The sequence below is a fragment of the Salmo salar genome, chromosome ssa01 (assembly GCF_905237065.1).
Source record: "Salmo salar chromosome ssa01, Ssal_v3.1, whole genome shotgun sequence".
NCBI classification, from domain to species: domain Eukaryota; kingdom Metazoa; phylum Chordata; class Actinopteri; order Salmoniformes; family Salmonidae; genus Salmo; species Salmo salar.
The window spans coordinates 166357111-166375476 of record NC_059442.1 but is presented as its reverse complement, the minus strand read 5'-3'; the positions used below and the strand labels follow the sequence as shown (position 1 = coordinate 166375476).

General features: G+C 41.1%; 1 protein-coding gene across 1 annotated transcript in view; it reads right to left on the bottom strand.

The window, feature by feature from the left end:
• Positions 1-657: 657 nt before the first annotated feature.
• The window catches only part of fbn2a (fibrillin 2a), a 213954-nt gene continuing 196245 nt past the window's right edge, over positions 658-18366 (bottom strand). The window contains exons 58-65 of the mRNA XM_045693798.1: positions 17720-17845; positions 17152-17274; positions 16308-16424; positions 15477-15605; positions 13740-13859; positions 11381-11609; positions 8643-8805; positions 658-3687 (exon numbers count right to left, since the gene is read on the bottom strand). Of these exons, the coding sequence (XP_045549754.1) occupies positions 3304-3687; positions 8643-8805; positions 11381-11609; positions 13740-13859; positions 15477-15605; positions 16308-16424; positions 17152-17274; positions 17720-17845 (1391 nt within the window). The 3' untranslated portion in view covers positions 658-3303. The remainder of the gene's footprint in view (positions 3688-8642; positions 8806-11380; positions 11610-13739; positions 13860-15476; positions 15606-16307; positions 16425-17151; positions 17275-17719; positions 17846-18366) is intronic.

Below are 18366 nucleotides of genomic sequence, written 5' to 3'. Positions count from 1 at the left end.
TGGGTGGAGTTTGTTTTGCAGGCCCAGTGCCCCTGGTGGGTGGAGTTTGTTTTGCAGGCCCAGCGCCGTGGAGTTTGTTTTGCAGGCCCAGCGCCCCTGGTGGGCGGAGTATGTATATTTCAGACCATTCCATCTGGGGCACCGGCTCATGCAAAACGACCTGCCCCTATAACAGAAAGGGGGATTCCCTGGTCAGTATATAGATCATCTTTGCTACCGCAAAAGTGTTGCTACAGCTCTCAACAACAAGAAAGTTCAAATAGAGACGACTTTCTATAGGATGAGCCATAATGACTCACATGCGTTTACATGTGAATCCTTAGAGATGGGTGGGGCTAAGGCTTAAGAGGGTGTGAATGATGCTGTCTGAATGGGTGTAAACAAAGAAGTGCTCTCTTAGTGTGAAAATCACAACAAAAATCTTTCAAAGCAGCATAACTTTCCCATGTTTTCTCCAACTACATTGTGTAATACACCGGTTTGAAGCTCTGAGTCTGTACTTTTATCAAACCTAAATACGAGAAGAAAAAAAATACATTTAACTTAAGCTCACATAGAACTGTGCTGTCACATATTTAGATACTGGTGTTGCATGCTATGTTCAACAGCACAAATATTATTTAGCAAAGTAAACAGTTCAAGAAATACACCTCTCTGTTACACCTCAAAAAACAACACATTTACTGTAAAAAGATTTACAATGAATAAAACTGGACATCAGTACAAAGATTCACACATATCTATTTGTGAGCAACTGCACGGTAACATGTTAAAAATACGTTCAGTTCAAGAGTACAAAATACAACAACAAACACACTGTTATACATTTGTTTTGACACGAATTTTCAGTCTTTGCATCGATGCAGTAAGTTTGTAATTTCTGAATATGTCTGTGTATACAGTACTGTTATCATTGAGCACCAGTTCAACATTGCTACAGTACATCTATATTGTCTAATGGTTTCATTATAAACATCCTAAGTAGGGAGCATTTATAATACTAGTAGCAATACTCCTACTTACTGTTGATGTTACATTATTACGTAACTGTATTACACATTGTTAGTAGGACATCGCCACAACAAAAACTGTATTACAAAAGGCTATTGCATGTTTGTGTACTTACATGATTCATTGTACCCAATCATGTATATAAATACTAGATTGCTGATGCTATGTATTGGCCAATGAGAGGCTCTGAGGCCATTGCCACCATATTGGTACTCTTAGGAAAAAAAGGTTCTGAACCTAAAAGAGTTCTTCGGCTGTCCCCATAGGATAACCATTTGAAGAACCCTTTTTTGGCTCCTATGGGGACAGCCGAAATAACCCTATTTAAAAAAAAATAAACGTTTTTCTTCTTCTAAAAGTGTACTGCTCAGAAGGCGCAGTCCTCCATATGAATGAATGGAATTCTAAAGGACAAAATTACATGCATCTAAGTATTTCTTTGTTGTAGTGGGGACAGTAGCAGTACTTTCAAAAACGTATACTTTACAGGTTAGTGCAGTTCACATAATATAATGTAAAAGTATGTGATAAGGTGTCTGCAATATAGACATTGATAAATGCATTTCTATATTTTCCAAAACCTTTAAAACAATGGTGGAGGACAAAGATGGTGGCGCAGTGGCTTCAAAACAACACCCCCTGTGGGTGATCTAGTGTTTATATACATTATTGACTGTACCCCTGTTAGTTTACTCTGTGTAGATATATTTAAACATCTAAACAAAATGGCAAAAAATGTCCTGGTTTCTGTGGTCTACTTGCTATTGCTTCTTAGCGAGTATAGAAATCCTCCAACCAAAAGGGACTTACATTTTGAGAACTGATGCCACGGAGGGAAATAAAATAAAAGCTTTTGAATGGAAGACAATCTCAAAGCAAAACAACAATAAGGTTTTTCACCACATCTACAGTCCTTGATTACATATGACCGTACATTACACCTCCAGACAGCTTCATATTTCTTACTGTAAGACACTTCTCTTTGGCTAAATGTTTCAACGAGTGAAGCATCCCTAAGTGGGATAGGCCCACCTCTTTCTCAATGACTTCCATGATCATTTTCATTCAACATAAAACAATATTTTATTAAACCCATATCCTTAACAGCTGATTTAAGAAATTGGATTGATACATGCTTTCATTGGTCACATAGCCTTATCTGTAGAGACTAATAGTTGAGGTAATTGTGCAATATGAACATACATACTCCTGTATATTAGACAAAACGTGTGTTTCTAACAACTGATGGGTGTTTCTGTAATACACGTAGAGAATACAAATTGAGGGTGTGTAAAAACGTAAATGACACTTTCTTTTGTGTCATTTTATTAGATGTGAATTTGACTAATATTGTACAACTTTGTATTAAATACTAAAATAAATACAAAAATCAGTTCACAATAATTGAAATACTGATTGTTAATATGTACATATGTAAGAATACCATTTTTTTGATTACTATTATTATTTATAATGATGTGATTCCATGTTGTGTCCTAAAATGTCAGTTTCCCTTTTCGAGGCACCAATCCCATATTGACAATGTTCTACCACGACCAATAGGCTGAGAATACAAAATCTTACAGGAGGATGCTATGCCCTGTAATACTCAATTGATAAGTTCACAGCCGCAGAGCTGCAATAGTCTGTCGGACCATTACAAAAATGAATGTGAGGCTGTGGCACCTCTGAAACAGTCAACTATGAATTCACCAAGAGTGTGTCTAGTCACTAAAATAACCAAGCTGACCTCCATAAAATTGTCAACTGTATTGTAGCAACTCACCATGCTGCAGATGTACTAGTCATGTGTACTTTCACAGCCTGCCTATCGCCAGAACATCACATGCTATTTCCTTACCCTGAACTGACCAACTAAACTATCCAGGTAATTTGAACATCACGTCTTGCTCTTGGTCTTCCACTCGTGTACATGGTCATGGCATGAGGTCACTCATATCCAGGGAGAACTTGTGAAAGATGTAAAGTCTCATGTTCATGCTTCGAGTCACTCTCTTTTCCTAGGCTGTGTTTACACAGGCAGCCCAATTCTGATCTTCCACTGAAAGACGAATTAGTGAAAGTTTATATTTTTTTTAGAATTGGGCTGCCATAGAGAGATTCTGGACAGTACTTTGAGGTCAAAAATGCAAACAAGAAAAAATACAAACAAGAAAAACAACAACATTCCTTCCACATATCATTTGGCTTTAAAATGGTGGTGAACTGAAAAACACCAGTTTGAAGGGAAAACAAGGGGTGTTTCCCTGTGTTTCCCCAATCCCACTCCAGCTATTGCAATCGGATGTGCAGCCTCATGCGCAGGTTCTCCCCCAGTTCACCCGTGAGGTAGTCTTGGTCCCGGCGGTCCTCCAGCTCTTTGAACTGGGCTTTGCCGTACAGCGGCAAGCTGGCGATCTCCAGCGTGTACCCCTGCGGTGCCGCCAGTGCCCCCTTCCTCTTGGTGCTGTGCAGGTAGCAGAGGCTGTCACGCTGCTGGATGCGGAACAGACCTTCCTGGTTGCCGCTGGTGATGACGTAGTGCACGTGGCCCACCAAGGGCTTGATGGCGGGCACCAGCTCCAGGATGTGCTCCTTGGGGTTGAGCTGGGACACGTTGAGCAGCAGGGTGACAGGAACTTCCATGTCCAGACTGGCTAGGCTCACCTTGTTGTGCTGATGGTGAGACAGACAGGGTTACGCCGTGGGGTTACTAACTTACTAAGTAACCATGGACTCTGTCAATGAGGCACAGCCCAATTCCAAATACTTTTTTGTCACTAATTTGTCTTTCAGTGGAAAAAAAATCTGAATTGGGCTGCCTGTGTAAATAGAACATTAGATTCCCATTAAGTTCTAATTACTGTTTATCTAACATAAGGATGATAACATCCTGCCAAAATCCTTTATTTTTGTTTTTTAAATGAAATATCCTTGGAATGTTCTAACATTCACTAAAATGTCGTAAACAACATCTGTAACAACCACCACAGAACATTCCCCAAACGTTCTCATTAGGTTTCCAGGTAACGTAATAACACAATGTACCAGTAATGTTTTCCCAGAAAACCAAAATTGGTTCTGTGAAAGTTCACAGAACATTCGTTAGGTTGCAGCAAATGTTCACATAACACAAAAACTGTCCAGTCGTGCTGATTATTCAATGTTTGTATAAAAGAGTTGGGGGATGTTGCAAGAACGTTCCCAGAACACATTTGTCTGTTCTTTAAAGGTTCCCAGAATGTTTCATTAGGTTGTGGTAACATTCTGATGGGGACATCACAAAAGATATGTTCCCAAAACACAACTGTCCAGTTGTGCGTATTATTCTACAATGTTTCTTTTAGGGTGCAAAGATTATTCACCTGACGTTACAATAACTTTCCCAGAACACATTTAGTCTGTTCTTTAAAGGTTCCAAGAATGTTTCATTAGGTTATGGGATCATTATGGGGCTATGACAAGAGAGAGGTTTCCAAAACAATAAAACTGTTCAGTTGTGCTGACATTCAGATAATGTTTGTATCAGGGTGCGCAAAACATTCCTTTTGATGTTGCAAAAATGTTGACAGAACAACCTTTAAGTTCTTTCAAGGTTCCCAGACCATTTAATTAGGTTGTGGGAACGGTGTGGATACATTACAAGAGAGAGGTTCCCAAAACATAAATTATGCTCAAAATATGACATTCATACAATGTTTAAGTTAGGTTGCACAGGACATTCCCTTAATGTTGCAAGAATATTCTTGTGATATTCACAAAGAACATTCCCACAATGTTGCATAATGTTCCACAATTTCCAAATAAGTCTGTTTTTATGACGTTCATAGCATATATTATATATTGCCATTAAATCTGGAGAGAAACATAATGGGGATGTATTCCAACCTGCTTTAAGGAGCTACACATTTGCATCCTGAGAATGTTGTGGTAATACTTTGTCAAATTTAAATATAACATTTCATACATTTTCTTGAAAAGGTCTGAGGATCTCCAAGATGAGGTGAAATGTATATTGCATGAACATGAATGGAATATTATGTTGTGTGCAACCTATGTGAATATCACAAGAATATTCTGGCAACAACCCAGACAACACCCATAACTTAATTAAATGTTCTGGGAACCTTGGTTTTGTCAACATTCTTACAACATTAAGGGAATGTCCTGTGCAACCTAACTTAAACAACTGAGCATATTTTGTGTTTTGGGAACCTCTCTCTTGTAATGTCCCCACACTGTTCCCACAACCTAATTAAATGGTCAGGGAATCTTTAAAGAACTCAGAAAGGCTGTTCTGTCAACATTCTAGCATCAACGAAGATGATTGTTTTTGTACGATTTTATTGAATATTTTATAAACAATACAAAACATACACATACAAACGACAACATCATACAAACATCAACTATATCACCCCTGCCCAGACCCACTAGCACACACCCCCTTCTCCAGTGCCCGCATCACTTGGAGAAGGGGGTGTGTGCTAGTGGGTCTGGGCAGGAGTGATATGGCCTCAAACTGCAACATTTTGTTTCTCTCCGTCGCCAACACACTTTCCATTGCGTAAAGGATGGAGGATTGGTTGATTTCCAGTTTTTAAGTATATGTTTTTTAAGATGATTGATGAGAAAAGTATCGCCCAACCCATCAGGTATCTCAGTGCAACCTCATATGCTATGTCTTGAAATATACAGACAGACGGATTTAAAGTAAATGAAAAGTAACGTGAGTTATTGTGAGTTTTTCTTTATCTTTTTCTTATTGCCATTATTTTGTTTTCTCCACGATCATTTTATATCCTGAGAATTTAGAGTATTCTGAAAATATTTTTTAGCAAAGGGGGCATTGCGTTTTCAATATTGGTCAGGTATAACAGGAGATCATCTGCAAATAAGATTTGTTTATATTTGAGGGGGGAGAGAGGACATCCATGTCTTGTGCCCCTTTCTAAATACATTTTATCAGATAATGTATTATTTGTGTATATTTTTGCTTTATGACATTTATATAATATTTGTATTACATTTATTATTTCAGCTGGAAAGAATTGACTACATTTTTATTTCCAAAAATGCACTCAACAATTTACTGGATTCAAAAATGTATGATGTAGTGATAACAGATCATTCTCATATCGGACAAGATACTCTACTTTCGAGCAAATCTACTTTTTTCACAACAGATAGTAACAGTTTGTTTTGGTGAGCATTGAGAGCATTTTAGCTATGTTTTCCTGGATATCCTTCAGCTGTTTGCTGCTATCATTTGCATTTCCAAGTTGTTCTTTGTCTTTTCCTCTAAGGGAAGCCATGGCTTGTTGGGTTTGAGTCGCAGCGTCGCTTTACCCACAGATTGGTTCGCTGTATATAACTGACCGCTCACACTTTACTGGTTGCTTGGGGGATACTGTGCCTTTGGAAAGTGTTCAGACCCCTCAACTTTTTCCACATTTTGTTACATTACAGCCTTCTTCTAAAATGTATTAAATCGTTTTTTCCCTCATTAATCTATACACAATACCCCATAAAAAAAGGAAAAACAGGTTTAGACATTTTTGCTAATTTATTAAAAATAAAAAACTGAAATACTACATTTATGTAAGTATTCAGATCCTTTACTCAGTGCTTTGTTGAAGCACCTTTGGCAGCGATTATAGCATCGAGTCTTCTTGGGTATGACGCTACAAGCTTGGCACTCCTGTATTTGGAGAGTTTCTCCCATTCTTCTCTGCAGATCCTCTCAAGCTCTGTCAGGTTGGATGGGGAGCGTCGCTGCACAGCTATTTTCAGGTCTCTCCAGAGATGTTCGATCGGGTTCAAGTCCGGGCTCTGGCTGGGTCACTCAAGGACATTCAGAGACTTGTCCCGAAGCCACTCCTGCGCTGTCTTGGCTGTGTGCTTAGGGTCGTTGTCCTGTTGGAAGCTGAACCTTCGCCCCAGTCTGAGGTCCTGAGCACTCTGGAGCAGGTTTTCATCAAGGATCTCTCTGTACTTTGCTTCGTTCATCTTTGCCTCGATCCTGACTAGTCGCCCAGTCCCTGACGCTGAAAAACACCGCCACAGCATGATGCTGCTGCCACCACCATGCTTCACCGTAGGGATGGTGCCAGGTTTACTCCAGACGTGACGCTTGGCATTCAGGCCAAATAGTTCAATCTTGGTTTCATCAGACCAGAGTATCTGGTTTCTCATGGTCTGAGAGTCTTTAGGTGCCTTTTGGCAAACTCCAAGCGGGCTGTCATGTGCCTTTTCCTTGAGAGTGGCTTCCGTCTGGCCACAATACCATAAAGGCCTGATTGGTGGAGTGCTGCAGAGATGGTTGTCCTTCTGGAAGGTTCTCCCATCTCCACAGAAGAACTCTGGAGCTCTTTCAGAGTGACCATCGGGTTCTTGGTCATCTCCCTGACCAAGGTCCTTCTCCCCTATTGATCAGTTTTGCCGGGTGGCCAGCTCTAAGAAGAGTCTTGGTGTTTCCAAACTTCTTCCATTTAAGAATGAAGGCCACTGTGTTCTTGGGGACCTGCAATGTTGCAGAGGTTTTTTGGTACCCTTCCCCAGATCTGTGCCTCGACACAATCCTGTCTCTGAGCTCAACAGACAATTCCCTCAACCTCATGGCTTGGTATTTGCTCTGACATGCACTGTCAACTGTGGGACCTTATATAGACAAGTGTGTGGTCAATCGAAACAAGATGCACCTGACCTCAATTTCGAGTCTCATAGCAAAGAGTCTGAATACTTATGTAAATAAGAATTCTGTTTTTTATTTTTAATACATTTGCAAAAATTTCAAAAAACATGTTTACACTTTGTCATTATTGTGTAATGTGTGTAGATTGAAAAAAACATTTCAGAATTCTTTACAGCCTTAACAAAATGTGGAAAAAGTAAACGGGTCTGAATACTTTCCAAAGGCATTGATCTATCGATTTTAGAGGCTTAAATTTCAACTGTTGTCTGGTTTGTACGTATAACCACAACTAAGCTATTCACACCCCATGCATCTTATCGGTACACACATGCGCCTTCCTCATACCCTCTTCTAACAAATGTTTTGTGCTCCCTGATAGAAACAATATCTGAATGTCAGTTTTAGTGTTTTGGGAACCTATCTTGTCATAGCCCCACAATGTTCCCACAACCTAAAGAAACATTCTGTCAACCTTTAAAGAACCAAGTAAATGGGTTATAGGAACGTTCTTGCAACATCAGGCAAACGTTTTACACAAACTTTGTATGATCATCAGCATGACTGAATTTATTATATTTGTTTTTATGAGAACACTTGTCGCCAACCTAGCGAATGGTTCTGGGAACTTTCACAGAACCAATTTTGCTTTGCTGTGTTACACCTTGGCATAACTAACTAAGAAGGACTATGTAATGTCAGTGTGCATTAGGCCAGTGCTAACTGAAATGTGAGATGAGATAGTCTGTGTCCTAGAACTAATGGAATAACGGAGAATCACTAATGGAATGAGAGTTCTGTGCGTCATATGAAAGCGGGCAGTAACCCTTCACTTCTCTATATACATACATCTAGAAATCTCCAGAATAGAGAACAGACACTCCAACAGGTCCATGTTACCGCTACTGTTTGAAGTGTCAATGCTCCCAATATACTGTACCTCTATGGGTTGCGTTCCGTTGGCGTCGCGCCTCTTGCGGCCGTGCTTCTTGGGGTAGTCGTTGACCTTACACTCGTAGCAGGTCTCTGGGGAGAGAGTGTTGTCTTCTATCTCTGGCCCCTCATATTGGCCCTTCCCAAAGCCCAAGCCTGACACACAGTGACTGAACAACACACAGGCACGCACACAGAGACACACAGCCAGACAAGCACGCACACAGACGAGCATGAGAGAGTACTTGACAGTGAGTAGACAACTTCTTCATTTACAACAAACGGAAATCCTTCTGAAAATTACCCATGAAATTATAAATGAAACATAACAGTCAGGTGTGCTAGTGCTGGGGTAGAACAAATATTTGCAGAAATCCCAGAGAAACAGATTGGGAAACACAAGTCAAAAGCTAAGCTGTTCCTGAGGGGCCCGTCTCAATAAGTGTTTCTAAGGGCCCTGACCCAATCCCATCCCCTCCTTACGGATGGACTGGGACCAGAAATCTAAAACACGGCTAATTGTTTTCCTTGATGCCCTCATTATAAGCCAAATAATGATAATTCTGCTCTAAAATCCCAATTTAGACCCACTGGGCTAAAGATGAACCAGCCATCTGGCATTTGACAGAATGCCTCCTTTTTAATTTTTTTGGGGGGGGGAAAGATCAGCTTTAATATTGCAGATAGATTGTAGCTTCCATCAACTTAATCGCCTGCATCATTTCCAATCCGCCATATATTTTGGGGTAAATTCAGTACCAGTCAAAGTTTGGACACACCTAATCATTCCAGGGTTTTTATTTATGTTTACTATTTTCTACATTGTAGAATAATAGTGAAGATGTCAAAACTATGAAATAACACATATGTAATCATGTAGTAACCAAAAAAGTGATAAACAAATGTAAATATATTTTAGATTTGAGATTCTTCAAAGTAGCCACCCTTTGCCTTGATGACAGCTTTGCACACTCTTGGCATTCTCTCAACCAGCTTCATGAGGTAGTCACCTGGAATGCATTTCAATTAACAGGTGTGCCTTGTTAAAAGTTCATTTGTGGAATTTCTTTCATCTTAATGCGTTTGAGCCAATCAGTTGTGTTGTGACAAGGTAGGGGTGTTATACAGAAGATAGCCCTATTTGGTAAAACACCAAATATTGCCATATTATGGCAAGAACAACTCAAATAAGCAAAGAGAAACGACAGTCCATATTACTTTAAGACATGAAAGTCAGTCAATCCGTAAAATTTCAAGAACTTTGAAAGCTTCTTCAAGTGCAGTCGCAAAAACCATTAAGCGCTATGATGAAACTGGCTCTCATGAGGACCGCCACAGAAAAGGAAGACCCAGAGTTACCTCTGCTGCAGAGGATAAGTTCATTAAAGTTACCAGCCTCAGAAATTGCAGCCCAAATAAATGCTTCACAGAGTTCAAGTAACAGACACATCTCAACATCAACTGTTCAGAGGAGACTGCGAGAATCTGGCCTTCATGGTCGAATCGCTGCAAAGATACCACTACTAAAGGACACCAATAAGAAGAAGAGACTTGCTTGGGCCAAGAAACACGAGCAATGGACATTAGACCGATGGAAATCTGTCCTTTGGTCTGATGAGTTCAAATTTGAGATTTTGTTTCCAACTGCCGTGTCTTTGTGAGACGCAGAGTAGGTGAATGGATGATCTCCGCATATGTGGTTCCCACCGTGAAGCATGGAGGAGGAGGTGTGATGGTGTGGGGGTGCTTTGCTGGTGACACTGGCGGTGATTTATTTAGAGTTCAAGGCACACTTAACCAGCATGGCTACCGTAGCATTATGCAGCGATACGCCATCCCATCTGGTTTGGGCTTAGTTGGACTATCATTTATTTTCAACAGGACAATGACTCAAAACACCTCCAGGCTGTGTAAGGGCTATTTTACCAAGAAGGAGAGTGATGGAGTGCTGCATCAGATGACCCGACCTCAACCCAATTGAGATGGTTTGGGATGAGTTGGACCGCAGAGTGAAGGAAAAAGAAGCCAACAAGTGCTCAGCATATGTGGGAACTCCTTCAAGACTGTTGGAAAAGCATTCCAGGTGAAGCTGGTTGACAGAATACCAAGAGTGTGCAAAGCTGTCATCAAGGTAAAGGGTGGCTATTTGGAGAATCTCAAATATCTTTAGATTTGTTTAACACTTTTTTGGTCACTACATAATTCCATATGTGTTATTTCATAGTTTTGATGTCTTCACTATTATTATACAATTTAGAAAATAGTACAAATAAAGAAAAACCCTTGAATGAGTAGATGTGTCCAAACTTTTGACTGGTACTGTATATTTTTAAAATATATATATTTCCCCCTAACTCTGCCACACCTCCCCTAATTTGAGTAAAGTAATGGGCAACAACACTTAGGCTTCTACTTCCAGCTTATACCTACTATATACATTTTACAGACACATTTCACAATAGTTATCTTTTGTTTATTTTTAGTCCCATCCTTCGGCTACCCACAACCCCTTCCATCTATCTCTGAAGACATTCCAGTTTGATTTCTATTGGCCATATATTTTTAAACTGTGCTGTTTCACAAAAAGTTCTGAACCTTTCTATTCTCATAGTTTCTACAGATTGTAAATTAAAGATACCATTTTTTGCTAAGAGCATTATTATATAAATGATTGATTGATTATGACTTTTCAAATCACCCAGCAGTGCTATTTGCAGAGTTAGCTCCAGGTCCCTGACTCCTTACCCTTGGCCCATGCGGAAATAGCCCAGCGGGCAACCACATAGGTAGCCTCCCTCTGTGTTCGAGCAGCCGTAGTTACAGGGGTTCTTGTTGGAGCACTCGTTGACATCTTGACAGCTGCTGCTGAATGGGTCGAAGCTGTAGCCTGAGGGGCAGGCACACTTGAAGCTGCCTAGCGTGTTGTAACAGGAGGCTGATCCACAGCTGCCCGGGTTGGAGCACTCGTTCTCATCTGAGAGAGGAGAGGAGGAGGAGTTTAGAGAGGAAGTATGGGGGGGGGTTAGGAGAATTAGTTTGACTTGTTATTGAGGTCAACAAGGACATAGAATGATTGAAACACCTTGCTGTGACCCATACCCCAGGGTTAAAGCAGCATTGCAAAATACACCTAAAGCTGAAATGTCTGAATCTAGGAGACACTGCGTTTGCTTTTTGACAGTGGATCACAATTAATCTATAGAACATTAAGAACACTACTGTACTAATATCAACGTTCTGGAACCCATTGGTACGAGAGAGAACCTTTCTCTCAATGTCCAGCAGGTGGCAATGTGGTTCTGTTTACTAGACCTGTAAATGGTAGGTACTCCAATATGTTTTCAAAACATTTGTTTGCAGTAAGTAGTTGAAAGTACCCTTCTGCCAATGCACATACAGCACTTTTACATCATTTTCTGGGTTAATGAATTTAACCATACAACAGAATCTTACTTAATTATCTAAATAACCTTTGGTTTATCTTAACTCTATGTGCTGAATCCTAACTTCCAATGGTTTTTATTCTATCTCCCATTGACAACAATGCATTACTAAGTGAAAATACGACTTAAGTAGAAGTTAGGTATCGCCCCCAACAGACAAGATGATAAATTAGCATTCTCTGTTAGATGCATTAAGAAATATAATACTCCTGTCCTCTACAACTCATTTTACGAGCACACAAACCAAAAAAACGATAATTTATTAAATGGCTATTAAAACCTTTTACTGCATTGGGTTAAATCAGGGTCACACAGAGTGTTTCTTGGGTTAAATCAGGGTCACACAGAGTGTTTCTTGGGTTAAACACAGAGTGTTTCATTGGGTTAAATCAGGGTCACACAGAGTGTTTCTTGGTAGTCTTAAACAAATCTACTTTGAAACAAATGTATACATCTCACACACATGGTTATGGGCTGAAAGAAAAGAAGACACCTGTACCATGTCAGATATAGAGTTTAAATGTATTGCATTTTGAGTTTGGATCCCAATATTACACTTTATATACACATCACAGAAGACTGAAAAATAACAAAACAGTTTGACATAGAAACACTGGATTTTGGTCGTTTAAAAATAAATAATGTATTAATGATGAAATGATGAAAAATATGAATAACATTCCACCAATGAGGCCAAAGAGGGCGCTTTTGGTCCTTGACTGCAGGAAAGGGCTACAAAGCTTGTGATGGACACTTTAATGACGCCCAGCGAAGTAAAACCAATGCACGGATTTAATCAATGGTCAGGTTGCAAACATATAACGCAAAACAAGTCTTAACTCAACCGTCAATATAAGTAAGTAGCCTTGCACAAGTCTTGGCTTGTGTGACCCAGAGCAGCTCATGGGAGCAGGAGCATATTTCCTGTTTCTGTAGCGTGAGGCAGCTTGATATACTAGTACACCCCCTGGACAGGACGCTACTGTATCACAGTGCCTTACCCCCAATATATCTTCTTAAAGCTCATCGGGTCTCATTTTTACAGTCTTTGGTATGACTCTGCTGGGGATCGAACTCCCAACCTTCCAATCTCTAGGTGTGCAGTTTGAAGGAAGTTGCTAAATCGCATTAGCGCAATGGCTAACTAGCGTTAGAGCAATGGCTAACTAGCGTTAGAGCAATGGCTAACTAGCGTTAGAGCAATGGTTAACTAGCGTTAGAGCAATGACTAACTAGCGTTAGAGCAATGGCTAACTAGCGTTAGAGCAATGGCTAACTAGCGTTAGAGCAATGACTAACTAGCGTTAGAGCAATGACTAACTAGCGTTAGAGCAATGGTTAACTAGCGTTAGAGCAATGACTAACTAGCGTTAGAGCAATGGCTAACTAGCGTTAGAGCAATGACTAACTAGCGTTAGAGCAATGACTTACTAGCGTTAGAGCAATGACTAACTAGCGTTAGAGCAATGGTTAACTAGCGTACATACAAATGGTATCCATGAGTTCATCTGAATCTGGGTCAGTAGAAAAAGGGCTTAACTGCCAAAAATCTGCACTTTCCCTTTCAACTCATGTAGTTATCATCAGTGTCCCAAAGTAGCGCCCTCTGTGTGTGTGTGTGTGTGTGTGTGTGTGTGTGTGTGTGTGTGTGTGGCACTCACCCACACACTGGTTCCACTGGTAGTGCTGTGTGTAGCCCTGAGGGCAGTTACAACGGTAGCCGCCCAGCATGTTCTGGCAGCCATGTTGGCACCTGTCGTTACTGTCACACTCGTTCACGTCTGATGGTCAAACGGCAGAAGAACACATATGCATTAGCCCATCGTCATCTTCACCATCCTAATAATCATCGTTATCATTATCATCACCATCTTCCTAATTCTTATTCATCATCATCATCACCGTTCCCATCATGGTTACATTGCAGATTTGGATTGCAACATTAAGCTACTGTACAATGCAGTATGATGCAATTGTGAAACAACTCTGCACCCACTGCAAGTTTCCTGCACCAGCAACTCTAAAATATATATATATATATATATATATAATGCTTGAAATCTACATTAGTGTAGTTCAATTACGTTTACACCCAAAATGCTAGGAGAACAAATCTGCCTTTAGCTGCCTAGTTGTATGGATTCCCTTGGTGTGTATAATTGATCCTTCATAATGACTCGGTATCTGTATCTAATACACACTCCTATAGATGTGGAAAAATGGCCTATTTAAGCGGAATGCTTTTCATTTAGTCAAACAAAAATCATATCCATTCATCTCCACTGCTTTCGAGTAACGCAAACCAGGTCAACTTTAGCTCAAAACAGAGGACAACAACGTTCCACCTGGGATTTGAGCTTTTACAGAGTCCATGGCACAAACCAACCCACTGCCCTGAATTCTCTCCCAGTACAGTACTTACTGTACTTACTGTACTTACAGTCAACCCGTACCAAACTATTCTTTGTTGGGTTTTGAAAGTTCATTATTTTGTTTGTAGAGCGATGGTGCAGAGTTCATTTAGATAGTGCCAGTAGGACTTGTAGTTTTGGGCATTGCCACGCTGTGGAGACTTCAATAAAAGGAGAGTTGGCGAAAGGTTTGAGGCCTTGAAATAGCAGTCAGCCAAATGCTGTTAGAGAGAACAGTCAAGTAGGCCTTGATTTCGTACGCTTTTACAACAGTAGTGCCACTTTGTGAAGTCGTAACTTTAAAATATATTTTCATCTTTAATTTCATTGTTTCTTTCTTTTATTGTTTATGTCTTTTTTTTCATATGTTGCTTCTGACAATACAGGTGGAAAAACTACCACCAAACTGCCAAAAACATTTTGTATACCAGGGGTTTATCTCTGCCACTGAGGTTCAATCCCACAGTTCTACCAACCATATATGCTTAAGATACAGATTTCACCACCAGCTCACCAAAACCATGGCATTGGTTGATCGGGGACATCATATCTTCAGGTTTTATGGAGGTGAGGAAACTGTGCAATGCAAACTTAGCCATCAGGTTACATACAGTGAGATGATATGGTAATGATAAGTTAAAAATATTGAACAATTCCTTATGATTGTTCAATGATGCTACTCATAATTATATATATTTTTTATTTAACTAGGCAAGTCAGTCAGGAACAAATTCTTATTTACAATGACAGCCTAGGAACAGTGGGTTAACTGCCTTGTTCAGTGGCAGAATGACACATTTTTACCTTGTCAGCTCGGAGATTCGATCTAGCAACCTTTCGATTACTGGCCCAACGCTCTAACCACTAGGCTACGCTGTCACCCCGATTTATTGAAACAAAAAGCATAAATTCATATGAAGTGTGTCATGTGGATGTTTCCCGTAAGAAATGGAATGAAGAAAGGAAAATAAACTAAATTGTAGCTACCATCACAGTGCAGCCCGGTGTCGTCCAGTTCGTAGCCCCGCTGGCACTCGCAGTTGAAACTGCCAGGGGAGTTCTGACAGATGCCCTTGGTGCCACACACGGACGGTTCCCCGACACACTCATTATTATCTGACAGAGAGAGCATTGTATTTATGTAGTTTGTATTTTACCTGAGTTGTGTTCATTGGGCACCAAACAGAAAAAAACTAACTGAAACAGGGAGGGTCTTTGTGAACTTGTCCAATAAGAAATTGTCATTTTTGTTTTCCGTTTTAAAAGGTGTGCCCTACTGAACATAACCCTGGTACAGTTTAGTGTAAGATCACATATGAAACATAAGCAATTGATTGAATTAAGGCGTTATACTTGTAGCTGCAGTAGACTAATTTAAAACATTAACACGGACGTTACCTATGCATGCAGTGTGGTGCTGGGTGAAGCCAGGGGCACACTGGCAGGTGAATCCACCCACGGACGTTACCTATGCATGCAGTGTGGTGCTGGGTGAAGCCAGGGGGACACTGGCAGGTGAATCCACCCACGGACGTTACCTATGCATGCAGTGTGGTGCTGGGTGAAGCCAGGGGGACACTGGCAGGTGAATCCACCCACGGACGTTACCTATGCATGCAGTGTGGTGCTGGGTGAAGCCAGGGGGACACTGGCAGGTGAATCCACCCACGGACGTTACCTATGCATGCAGTGTGGTGCTGGGTGAAGCCAGGGGGACACTGGCAGGTGAATCCACCCACGGACGTTACCTATGCATGCAGTGTGGTGCTGGGTGAAGCCAGGGGGACACTGGCAGGTGAATCCACCCACGGACGTTACCTATGCATGCAGTGTGGTGCTGGGTGAAGCCAGGGGGACACTTGCAGGTGAATCCACCCACGGTGTTGACACACATGAACTGACAGTTGTGCCTCTTGGTCTGGCACTCGTCCAAATCTAAACGGACACACACACACACACACACACACACACACACACACACACACACACACACACACACACACACACACACACACACACACACACACACACACAGACAGAGTAAACCAAAGCTCTCAGATCACACACACAAAACATTACACCCTGTTATTACACAACATTCGATTATTTTATGTTGACCCCTTTTCAATGGATAGAGCCCCTATGCTGCGATTCAATTCATTCCAGCACTGTTTATGACTCATTCAACCAGTGTACTGAGTCACTGTAATTTAGGTCTGTCACCACGGTGTGATACAGGCCGATCAACTACAGTAATGACTGTCTTTTGAGCATCATCTGTCCTCTCATTATTCTATTCCTATAGTGTGGACAGCACTCACTAATCACTCACTAATAATGAAGAGATCACTTTAGCTAGCTAGAAAAAAAATCTAATAAAATCTACGTTTATTGGTCGCATACACAGTTCAGCAGGTACCGTTGAAATTAAGCTGATAGATGTTGGGTTTGAGCTGTAAAACTTCTAACCTGGTCCTAGATCTGTTTTGTCAAGATGTGACAATGACCATAGACGTTTGCAGCACAGCACACTCAGATCTAGGACCAGCCTATAATACCGCTAAGTAACCCTATCCAATCTAGAAATCCCGCAGACAGCCATCGAGCTAAAAAAAAAAAAAGACTGTTGCTTTGCATCATGGGAGCTGTAGTTTCCCTGTACCTTTGCAGGTCCTGCCGTCCTCTTGGAGCACGTAACCACGGGGACAGGAGCAAGTGTAACTTCCCTCAGTGTTCTTACAGATGAAATTACACGGCTTGGGGGACATGACACACTCATCCAGATCTGACAGGAAGAGAACACAGAAGATCAACAGGGGAGGGGTTATTGAGCGCCTTGTTGTAATCATTTATCTATGATCTGATAGGTGAAAGGGGAAATGGTCGAATTAGTGACAACTTCAAAGAAGCAAAGGAGAGAACGATGCATTTTTCATGTATCCCAACACAGCCTTGGTATTGGAGTGCAATTTTGCTCCAGCCCTGCACTAAATCGCTGATACAACAAATCATAGATATTGTTTCATTCACAATGGGCTTCAATCACAACCACTCACCAGGTTTTATTAAAACAGTTACAATGACCTTCAATCACAACCACTCACCAGGTTTTATTAAAACAGTTACAATGACCTTCAATCACAACCACTCACCAGGTTTTAAAACAGACTCCATGTCACATCATAATACTGTTCTGACCAATAGAAGTGTAACAGTGGAATGTGCCTTACCCATGCAGGCTGTTCCAGTGATGGTGGCGGTGTAGCCCAGTTTGCAGTGGCAGCGGTAGGATCCCATGGTGTTGATGCAGCGTCCATTCTTACACGTGTCAGGGATTACTTTACACTCGTCTATATCTGTAGGACAAAAGACAGGGAGCACAGGGCCATTCAGAGAAGACGGGACCATTCAGAGAAGACGGGGCCATTCAGAGAAGACGGGGCCATTCAGAGAAGACGGGCCCATTCAGAGAAGACGGGCCCATTCAGAGAAGACGGGCCCATTCAGAGAAGACATGCCCATTCAGAGAAGACGGGGCCATTCAGAGAAGACGGGACCATTCAGAGAAGACGGGACCATTCAGAGAAGACGGGACCATTCAGAGAAGACGGGACCATTCAGAGAAGACGGGACCATTCAGAGAAGACGGGGCCATTCAGAGAAGACGGGACCATTCAGCTGAATAAGAAATATACCCATAGTGTAAAGCAGAGGTTGACAATTAGATTCAGCCACGGGTGATTATTTTCTGAGTGGATGGTCATGGGGCCGAAACATAATTCTAATCATTTGTACACTGCAAATTGAGTGGAAGTAAGCCCAAACAGATGTTGTTTTTGACAATAACATAATCATTTCCTACCTTGATTACATTGAG